The sequence below is a fragment of the Eptatretus burgeri genome, chromosome 17 (assembly GCF_056783735.1).
Source record: "Eptatretus burgeri isolate ZD-2024b chromosome 17, Ebu_testis_v1, whole genome shotgun sequence".
Lineage (NCBI taxonomy): Eukaryota > Metazoa > Chordata > Myxini > Myxiniformes > Myxinidae > Eptatretus > Eptatretus burgeri.
Genome location: NC_140977.1, coordinates 15,688,073 through 15,699,830, shown reverse-complemented (window position 1 = coordinate 15,699,830; position 11,758 = coordinate 15,688,073). Strand labels below are relative to the sequence as shown.

Genomic DNA, 11,758 nt, shown 5'->3' with positions numbered 1-11,758 from the left:
AAGTATCAGTATACAAAAGTTTCATATCGGAGAAGAAAGTGTCCAAAACCCATCCCTTTAAGGACAGAAAAAAGGTATTTATGGTCAACACGATCAAAAGCTTTCACTTGATCAATAAGCAGTAGCCCATGATTAGCACGCAAGTAATCACATTCACAAGAAAGACTATCTCTTACCAAAAAGATTTTATCATGAATAGATCTTCCCGGTACACAATAAGTCTGGTCTGGGTGTACAACAGAACCAACTACAACTTCCACACGATTAGTAAGGATCTTAGAGAAAATCTTATAGTTTGCACACAATAACGAAACAGGCCGCCAGTTTTCAACTTTTTGAAGATCCCCGGTTTTTGGTAGTGGACACACAACTGCTCTCCTACATGACGATGGCAGCTCTCCAACATAAATGTTTTCCTCGAGGACACTTAACTCGGGTCCAAGAAGCTTCCAAAAAGTCTTATAAAATTCTCCCGGTAGGCCATCAATTCCGGGGGCCTTTTCATCTTTTCAGCTTCACATGGCTGCTTCAAGTTCCTTGGCCAAGATTGAGGAGTCAAGCGCTCGTTGCTGGTCCTCTTCAACCTTGGAAAGTCCAGCAATCAGTTCCTGTGTCGCGTCATTTTCCATGCTGCAAGGGGAGTAAAGGTTGGAGTAGTAATCTTTTAAGACGCCTCTTAATCCTTGCTGAAATGTTGTTAAGGTCCCATTTAAAGTGAGTAGGCCATGGATTTGTTGCATCTTTTTGGTTGAGTTCTGTAAATTGAAGAACTCTGTGTTTGGCATGTCCAAAGTCAGGTTACTCATCCGCATTCGTACCAAGGTACCAATTGCCCTTTGCTTAACCATTTTAGCTTGCAATGTTCTCTTTGCCCACAGCAACTGATCTCGTGTGTCCTTTCCAGCATCATCATTATTTTGCTCTCGGGAAACAATTTCAGATTTTAACGCATCAATTGAGTGAGATTGCATCTTAGTGGTGTATAAACTATATTGCTGGCAGAAAGATTTTATTTGGGATTTTGCAAGGTCCCACCACAACCGGAGGTTAGCGTGCTCAGGCTTTGAGGTGCAGATTTTTTCCCATTCAGCCTGAAAACAATTCTTAAATTTCTTATCACTTAAGAGGCGTGTGTTAAGAGTCCAATATGCACTACCACCTGATGACAAGGGTAATTTAAAGGATAACACGATTAACTATGATCTGTGAAACCAGTTGGTATAATTTGGGATGTTGTCACAACATTTAACATTGGCTTATTGAAATAATTATATTCTATCAAGTCTTGCCCTTGATATGAAGCCATCTTGGCATCTGCACCATGTATAGCTACGCAACCGTGAGTGTAGTAGTCGCTACACATCCTTAAAACAATATTTATTAATGATAGTCTCCAACCCCTAAGTGGAGGCTGCATGAGGTTTCATGACCATTCCTATCAACTTCTGGGTGAATTGTACAATTTAAATCTCCAGCAAAACAAATAAATGCGGATGAGTCTAGGTCTATAATTAAATTTCGCAGTGAAGGAAAGAAAATTTCCTTTCTTTCGGATCACTCGGAGTGTAAACATTTACCACCACTATTTTTTGGCCAGTGCACAGAAACTCCACCGATATGAGGTGTCCTTTACATATTTCTTTAAACGAAACCTGCTGTATGGGAAGCTTGTGGCATAAACAAATAGCTACACCGGCCTTGGGTGTAGGAAACCCACTTAAGAACCACTGCCCTCAAAAAAGTTTTCCCCACGCAGCTGTAAAGGTGTTTGTAGCATGGGTCTCCTGTAATAGGATAATGTCAGCTTTTATTTTCTCTCGGGTTTGAATCGTTTTAATTCTCCGTAATGGGGCTTGATCCCCATTAATGTTCAGGGTTGCAATGTGTAACTCTGTCATTGGAGAAACTTGGCACTTCAAAAACCTTCTACCTGCAGTTTTGTTTGCTTTTGTCACAGCTTTCCTGAGATGGTGAAATTGAGGTTCAGAAAGTTCTGCAAAGTCATTCCTTTGTAACATCTGCTTTGAAGTCACAATGAAAGCCCTGATATCAGGCAAATGGTCTCTAATTTGAACATTGCGTTGCCTCAAGGTTCCGCTCAGGAAAAGAACCATATCTTCCTTAGATATTGTGGTTCGTTTACCTTTCCCATGGATTGCACCTGAAGTTTCACTTGAGTAGGACATCCTCCCAGAAACGACACCTGTGTCATCGTCATCATCTGATTGCAATTGGATTATTGATTCCTCTTCTTTTCCAGCACCAGTTCATTCTTCCTGTTGGCATTCCACAGAGAGCTCTGCCCTATCATTACTATCCATTTTTTAATTATTTTCCTTTTTATCATTGTGTGTGTTTCACTGACTATTGTCCTCAAGAGTCGGTCTTTTCCCCTCATGTATGCGAGCGGTTAGGAGTTTTATCTCCTTCAACATGAGTAAGCAATAGGGGCCTCGTTTCCAACCAGCACCTCACCGCTTGCTCATCTTGTGAAGGCTTATCAAGATTATTCCCCATCTGTAGTACTAAAACTTTGCCGCTTTTATTCGCACCTTCAGTGCTTCGGCAAGAGCATTTAAAGACCCTCCTCGAAACAGTATCCATAACCTGTTCCTCATCACTAAAAAAAACCCTTCCGGAGCTTGCAGAACCTCTCCCGTTTCGACTTGGTCATTATCAGTACCATCTTTGGACATACCGGAGTGTCTTGGTGTAGATCCTTTTTCTATAAGTGACTCACGCAAAGAGTCCACCATAACAGCCGCAGGTGGGAGGGGCGATCCTGCTGCCGCAGTCACGGGGGACCAGGGCCGCCTGTAGCAGCAGCAGCAGCAGCAGTAGCATATGTTCTTTCACCACCAGGACAATGGTACTTGGTGTGACCATATGCACCACAGCCGAAGCAGGTTAAGGTCTCCGTCATTGCGAAAATCCTATAATCGTGTTCTGCCATTTTAAAACTCAAGGAGATATTCAGCTGCGTTGCCCCATCTTTTAACACAACATAGCAGAACCGCCTGAACGATTCTATACGTTTTAATTTATCGTTCCTCATGAGCAAGGGAACCGTGATAATTTTAGGCACAACTGTGACATAATCACCGAACTTTTGCTGAATTACTTCGTTCGATAAGAAAGGCGGCACATTACTCAGGATTATTTTTGTAGCGGGAGTGTCCATTGACGAGACCGGAACAAACGTTTCGTCATCTCCCAGAAATAAACCGTTTTGCACAACCATGTCAACAAAACACGTTTGTGAAACAAAAACCACAATCTTGTGGCTCATTTTAGAGGCAGCACAAATATTTTCTACACCTACTTGTTCTCCAACCTTGTGGAGAATAGCCTTCGGGGGGGGGGGGGGGGACGAAGCACATGGTGTGCTTTCGTGATAAACCCTCGTCGGCAACATGGCTATTAAAGGTGCTTCGATTTTTACTTGCACTCGCCCTGTTTCAAATAAACAAGTATATAAAGATAAAATAAATGGTAATATGCTTCTAATTAGAACTGAGAGCGAGAGAAAAAAAACAAAAAAACAATAACAACAGGATGAACCTTAAAAAAAAGTGAGGTAACCACCTAAGATGATTAATATCAATAATAATATCCGACCGCGCTGTCTCTCCCTCCCTCACTCAGATAGACAAGACAAGACAAGAACACCAGCAAGAAAAACACCATCAAATGGACAATAGAGAAGGGAGGGAGAAAAAGAGAAAAAACACAAAGCTCCACACGTACCGCCAGAGACTGAGCAACATCACCCTGCGATTGCACGTGCGTGTCAAAGCGGAAAGGAAAGAGGAGAGGACAGGAGAGACAGGAGGGAGGGGAGAGAGGATAGAGAGGGAGGGGAGAGAGAATAGAGGGGAGGGAGGGGAGTGAGGAGGGAGGGAGAGAGAGGAGGGATGGCAGGGAGAAAGAACAGAGGGGAGAAGAGAAGAGGGAGGGGAAGCTAGAAAGGTGCGGGGGCAGAAGAACAATGAAAGGGGTGAGGTGGGGAGAGTGACTGCTCATGTAATGTTGCCATATACTGCAAGAGGGAGGGGGAGCAAGGAGGGGACGAAGACAGAAAGAGAGGGTGGTTGGGTGGGAGGGGTGTGGAAGAAAAAAATATAAATAGAAAAAAAAGTCAGCAGAGGCGGTGGGGTTAGCAAAAAGAATAATGTTTGCTTAATGACCACAAGGATGGGAGAGAGGGGGAGAGAGAGGGAGAGAGAGATATGCGATATGCTTTATGAACAAAACCACACACACACACACACACACACACACACACACACACACACACACACACACACACACACACACACACACACACGATCCTGGAAGTTGAAGCTATCCAAAATTGTTTTTCAATTTGCTGCCTTTTTTTTTTTCTTTTCCTCTCACCCCACGATCCCACGAGCCAAGTTCAGATGCAAGCATGTAAAATAAATCAACAATAAGTGTCCAATGAAAGTTCAATTAGAATTGACGATCGTACAAATTTAGGATGACAGGATAAAACCAGGTACATTATTGTTGGCTATTTTATTTCACCAAATGATGAAAGGGACAATGGATGTTTGAAAAGTTGATCTTCCATCGTGGTTATTTCTTAAAACAATGAAATCAAAAACGTTGGGTTTTTTTTTTCTTCACAACAGAGTACATCATAAAAATGTCTGAAACAACATGGATTGGCATTGACAGAAACCTTCATAGAGATGCTTCTTGAAGAAAGAAGCCTCAAAGTCATTAGGGTCTGGTCGATGCAGGTGGACATCAATGTCATGCTCGGTTTTCACTTCCACTTTCACAAATAAATCTGGAAAAAGTAACATTTGTTAAATGCAGGCAGTCTTGTGTCACATTCATCAGCAATCTTGTGTCACATTCCATACTATTAAAATAGCTAAACAAGAAAAATAGCAATCAGAGATTGCAGACACTGCTCACCAGAACTTGTTTTGTGTGGTGTTTATGTACTGGTGTGTTACGTAATTAATGAGACATTAGAACAAATTCCAATTTATAACTGCTGGCAGTGATAAAAGGGTACCAAGACATCCTGCTTTGATGCAACCCTGCTTTGATCAGACACCTGACCCTGACCCATGTTTTTTTGTTATTATTCAATTGAATTCAGAATTGGATTAAAATAAATTCAATTTAAATCAAATAGAAGACCAAATCGGTACAGTCCTGCATTGGAGTAATCAGAAGGAACCCAAACAAGCAAAAAGCAATGATGAAGTCATCAGGAGAAACCTGGATAGGATTCACATTTCAGCTGCTGCTCCTCGACCCTCAAACCAATCCAGGCACAGCCAAGTGAGCCATATAAAAAAAAAGAATAAATAAATAAATAAATATACTTAAAACCCATATCAAAAAATAAAATAATTCTGGCTGCCAGAACAGGTGTCCGATCAAGTTGAAATTTAAAACATATAATCCCCATCACGAATAGATCATCATTCTGAAGTTTCATGTCGATTTATTAAGTGGTTCCAGAGAAAAGATTATTTGATATTTTTCTTAAATCCAGTGTGGCTGTCAAACCATGTGACATCAATTATTCCTGAACAAACTTGTACATGCATGCCTTGGGAACATTTGTGTGAGGTTTCCCTCGATCTGTTCAGCCATTTCGGAGAAGAAGAATTTTATGTTTTGGGGTAAATCCAATATGACTGCCAAACCATGTGACCTATGACATCATATGTGAACCTTTTGTTCCTCATGGATAGGTGGTCATTTGTATAAAGCTTCACCTCAACCTGTTCAGCTTTTTCAAAGATTTTTGAAGGTTTTAAAAATATATTTTTTAACAATATGGCTGCCAAATCACATGACCGATGATGTCATCAAAAAGTTTGTGTGGACCATTTTATCCTGAGATGACCCTCAAAAATTTTCATACCGATTGGATGTAGCGTTCTCCATATGCAATTATGACGTCATAACGAAGGCACCTCTGACAGACTCATTCCCGAGAGAGAGAGAGAGAGAGAGAGAGAGAGAGAGAGAGAGAGAGAGAGAGAGAGAGAGAGAGAGAGAGAGAGAGAGAGAGAGACAGAGAGACAGAGAGACAGAGAGACAGAGAGACAGAGAGACAGAGAGACAGAGAGACAGAGAGAGGTGTTATTAATTGCTCAGTAGTACCTCTCCCCCATGAGTACTTGCTCAGTGCCGTCTCAATTTTTTTGACTTGGTGCAGTTTCAGAGATAAAGTTTTTCCATTTTTCCAATAAGCTGCCACACCATGTGACCCATGACGTCATAATTAACATGAAAACATTCTACACGAGTAGTCGCACATATGGTCAAAATTGTCTCAATCCGCCAAGTGGTTGTGGAGAAAAACACGAAAGTTTTGTGCGAACAAACAAAAACAAGCATACAGACACAAATGCAATGCCCTCTCGTTTGGCGAGGTAATATTGCATTAAAATTAACTTGAGTTCTTCCTTGAAGAGAGAAAATAAAACATTTCCCCACGGGAACAGCATTGTGTCAAACAAAGCATGACGTTCGGAAGAAACTGCCTCGATGTGACGAGATGCTTCTTCCCCGACCACAATTTCAGTGGGAATTTCACCACCATCCAAAATCACAGCCAACAAAATAGAGGCAAGAAAAATGTAGAGAAACCAAAATAGAGAACATTTTCTCCCAAACCTGCATTGATTGGCAATTTAACCACAATTGTGATCAAACATGTGACTTGTTTTTTTTGTCTTAAAAGTCATGGAAAACTAAAGAAGAAGACGTCGTGCACAGCACGATACTTGCAAAATCCATAAAACAAATTTGACCTCAATAATAATTGGTGGTTGAATTCAATGACCAAATATGCAACTCCTCTTCGAATTTCAAGTCAATCGGATGAAAATTGAGGAATTGAAAAATCTCACCGAAGTTGTTGACCTTTGGCCTATGTTGATGTTGACCTTTTGACCTCAAAAACAATAGGCTTCTTCCTTATAACAAACTCTACCATGTGGTGAAGTTTCGTGAGGATTGGTTTAAAATTGTGATCTGCAGGTGACAAACAGACAGACAAACAGACAGACAGACAAATAGACAGACAAACAGAATAACAAAATCGACGAACCAATATACTTGAAAAATCTTCAATTTTGCAAGTAATGAGAAAGTGGCACATTAACAGATTGACAAATGCAGAGAATGGAATGAATAAACCAAAGCTTCGACATGTGACCATTTGATAAGGGGAGTGGAAAGGATCAAAATAGACAGCAAATGTAGAAAAGCTCAGGAGTGGGTTTGGAAAAGTCATGTGTTGTTGAGAAATTGTATTGATGGACTGAACCAGCAAGATACCCAAGAGGTATGCACACACGTCTTTGGGCTACCGAGTCTCAGTTCAAATCTCGACACACTTTCAACTGCCAACCTGGTTTTTCACATGGAGTGAATTCATCCGTGCATCCTTTGCTGTCCCTTGGATGACTATTAACTGGGTCCCATCTGCTAGCAGTGGTGATGCTACATTTTTTTTTTGGTCCGCTGGGCCACCTAAAGAGATATTTTGGTGGCCCGCATATTATTTGATGATGAACGAGTTCATAAAAATCAGTATGAATGTTTAAATTACTATTTCTCACGACATATCGATCAAATTTCAGTGCTTTTCACACCAGCAACCTCATAACTCGTAATCACAAAGCACTACCATCTGCTATTTAATAATCTACCCACTAACTCAGAGCAAAATAATTTGGACAGCAGTTTCTTGAGCTATCGCATGAGCGTTTTGGAATCGATACTTCAGTTTATGCACTGTTTGTTCGTTCATTCATTTTCGTTGTCATTTTTCCTGCTGTCGATGTTCCAGGCTCTGCCTCTCCAGTTTTCTTCTTTGCCATTGCGTGCTGGTGATTTTCAATTTGCTGGTGCATTTGTACATTACACTTCTTGAAGTTGTTGCACCCGGGGTGAAACACATTTTGCTTCCTTCCTGCCTCCAAAACTCTGACATTCTCCCTGCACACCTTGGAGAACATCACGTCCAAATTTTCCTCATAACCAAGCCACAGAAACGCTCTCTCCCATTCCGGTCGACACTTCCTCATCCATTTCTCAAGTTCGTATTCCTGTTTGATCTGCTCCCTTTTTTCTGCTCATTTCTTTTTCGGATTCAATACATTTTGTAAATAACGCCACATGATGGAAACCTGCTTCAGTTTATTCACTGTTTGTTCGTTTATTCATTTTCGTTGTCTATTTTTCCTGCTGTCGATCTTCCAGGCTCTGCCTCTCCAGTTTTCTTCTTTGCCATTGCGTGCTGGTGATTTTCAATTTGCTGGTGCATTTGTACATTACACTTCTTGAAGTTGGTGCACCAGGGTGCAACAGTCCACGTCTTCTCTGAGATGGAGTCTCAGCACCATGTGATCAAATGGGTCATTGCAGTTTCTCCTAAAATTAGACAGCTAAGAAGTCGTGGTACACAATAAACCAATTTATGGCACTATATACATGGGTTCACATAACTGGTACACAGGTGCTCATGCACGATGGAAATTACAAAAAAACACAAAACTAAATTTGTACTTCAAAAATGATAAAACAGCTCAAAAGTGTACTCCTAACACAACAGAGGCTTTTGATGGAAGGTTTTCTCAACTCGTGCAGGTAAGTTATGCTGTCCATGATAATGAAGCAAACTGATATACTAGGATTCCAAAATTTAAGTGTACAAAATTAAGTTAATAAATTATAACATCATAATTTATAAGATTTACCAAAAATAGATCTAAGGAGAACAAATGAATGAAGAGGAAGAAGAGGTGGTTTTCTCAGCTAGTGTTTTCTGTTCAAACAAAGCTATTTCTGCAGATACTCATTGGAGAATCCAATTTGAAAAAAAAATGCGATCACTGCCTATAATCGCTGTACATCTGGACATTGCACAATTGCACCACATGCATACTCAAGGTAGATCTAGCATGCGGTCAACAATGTGATGCATGCAAACGGCAAACTTGTGGCCTTGCTTATACATCAAAGTTCTATTCTGTATTGTTGGAGCAAGTCAGCACACGGCCAAGGAGTGGGAAATACACCACACCTCTTGTAAGTATGCATTGCATATCTTGAAGATTTTGACACAAGTGACCACACGGGCCACCTCGGCCTGAGTTTTTAGTGGCCCGCCAGAGTTTTTGGTGGACATTGGCACTGGGAGCCAACACAAGTTTCGAACCCTGGCTTGCATTAGTTGATGGACATTTATGATCCATTGGTGTTTCTTCACAAAGAGTAGGCAAGTTTATCCCAGAACAATAAACTTAAAAAAAAAAAAAAAAAAAACTAATCTAACCTGCATCAGCAACAAACCCCGACTTTCAACAATGCGGCAAACTAAAAGCCAAGAGTTGCACATGAAACAAACATTGAAGTTCCAGAGGTCCTCCACAGAACAGCGTTTCATCTACGCTATTGCTGACCCTTCGCCAATAAGTAATGAAACCAGTCGAGCAGCTGAGGTGAGGTTGTAGCATTGGGGTTTTCATACTTCTGCTCCCTCAAAATGGCTGCAGCTGTTGAAGAACTCAGTTAGAGCTGGAAACAGCAAAGGACTTATCTTGATGCTTTATTCAGCTTTCCTTGACGAGAAGGGCAAAGTGTTGACTAATTATGTCATCAGAGTTACAGCTGGGAATGACTGATAAGATGTCAGCCAATTGGTTATTTCCTCCAATGACAGGTGAGAGATGTTAATTGGCCTTTGAATACATGTGAATTGTAATGGTCTTGGACTCCCAAATAACAGCATGAGAGTGCTGGAGACGAATTATCTCCCAAGACTTCCTGCCTCTGATGAGAGGTGGCGAATGTGCATGCTTGAATAATCCACCATCATGCTATGGTTTTACTAATTCCACCACGTGGCCGTTTCAGTGGGTGCACAAGAGAGAAATCATCTTTCAATGGAGGAAAAGACCCATACCGTAAAATAGAGAGCAACACGTGCAGTTGGCCGAACAAGTGGAATTTTCTTGCCCTGTAGGAAACAATTATGGCAAAAAAGACAGCAAATCGTTTGAAAGTTCAGATTCAGACCGGGTCACTCACCTGAGCACGCTAGTTCTGCTCTCCCAACTCAGGATGGAGGTCATCAATTTCACACAAAAGATCATGGCCGTCTCTCAGGATAAATCTCAAGATTTTTATCCAGCCTAGCACACCACCTTACTCTTCAAACTCTCTTCCTATGGCATCCAAGGCTACCTCCACACAGAGCTTACTGACTTCCTCCACTCTTGGAGCAAACACGTGCTTCTGACTTCTGACGGAATCCTTTTATATCTTCTCCCTGTCAAGGCTGAAGCACCCCAATCCAGTGTATTGGGTCCAGTCCTATTCTTAACCAACATTCTTTTTGACTGGAAAAATCCTCATTATCCGTTTGCTGATGACTCCACCCTCCACCCTGGCATTTGTCAAAGTTGATTTTCTCTTTAAGCATTTGTTATTGGTGTGCATGAATCAAGACATTGTCACTCACTCACAAAAATAGTTATTCAACGTCAGTTGAGATGATTCAATTGTAAACATAATTATCCTTGTATTCTGTTACATTCGTGTTCTGTAAAACATACATCTGCCTCAGTTGATATTGACTTGTCATTTTTGATTAAAACGTAACAACCGGAAATGTTACATAAGTTCCAGGAAGACTTAAGAATATCAAGAATAAAAAAACCAAAATTTTGGGTAGATTCTTGGCAACCGTGTTTTAACACATCTATAAACTTCACTGATTCAGAAAAAAGGGTGCCAGTTTTTCTATTAGCTTTTCGGGCCTCCATTTTGAATTTCAAAATGCCTGCCGTTTTTACCCTATATGTATGCTTTTTCGGTATTTAACATCATTTTGAACATAAAGTTCAAAGTGTGTGCAAATAGAGTTTGGGTACCAAATGCATTTTAGTTGAGACAACTGTTCATCTGAACGCAGTTTGCATGGATATCAACAGGTTTGATGTTAATGTCAAGAAATATTGGTATGAATGTGACACTCATTACTGGCATCTGACGAATATTTTCTGCTTGCAATATGATGCATATCCACGGTGAACCAAAAAAAAAAAAAAAAAAAAAAAAAAAAAAACTGCTTTATTTCAGAAGACCAAAAATGCACAGTGGACATCCCATCCTATAAAATACTTAACGCATTGAAATTTATGGCAACTTGTTAATTTCACTTATAAATGGTTATGATTCCAGATTAACCATGGCATCCTGTGGAGAACCATCATGTAAGAAGCGTGCAACTGAACCTTCCATTGACTTTCGAATCTGCTTGTTGTGTCAAGGAGACAAGTTCACTGACATTAAAGGTGTTCATCAACTGGAGCATCTTTGACTACCAGAACTGGAATCATACCAATCATTGTTGGACTGTATAAGTAAGAGGGCTTAATATCAAAACCCTGAGTATGTTCGTTTGCATCAACAACTGAGTGGCATATCTGGAAAAGAACTGAACAATCAACATGTAGTGTGGCACAAATCATGTCAAGGTAAAGCAACACACAAGCAATACATTGAGAGAGACAAAGCTAGATATGACAAAGCAGTTTTATCTCAAGAATCAAGTGTATTGTCATACAGCAAAGTCGGTGGTCGCCCTCCGCATCACAAACATCTAACACCCCAAAGCAAGCAACTCCTGCATCTACCAGCACACTAACAAGATCTCGTTACCCTCCATTCCAAAAGGAACACTGTTCTT

General features: G+C 40.7%; 2 protein-coding genes across 2 annotated transcripts in view; both read right to left on the bottom strand.

The window, feature by feature from the left end:
- The window catches only part of LOC147009389 (uncharacterized), a 105,064-nt gene that overhangs the window by 5,025 nt on the left and 88,281 nt on the right, over positions 1-11,758 (bottom strand). Inside the window, exon 12 of the mRNA XM_085861185.1 lies at positions 4,706-4,816. Within this exon, the coding sequence (XP_085717311.1) occupies positions 4,706-4,816 (111 nt within the window). The remainder of the gene's footprint in view (positions 1-4,705; positions 4,817-11,758) is intronic.
- LOC147009390 (uncharacterized) overlaps positions 1-11,758 on the bottom strand; it is a 234,976-nt gene that overhangs the window by 206,560 nt on the left and 16,658 nt on the right. The gene's annotated exons all lie outside the window — the stretch shown is intronic.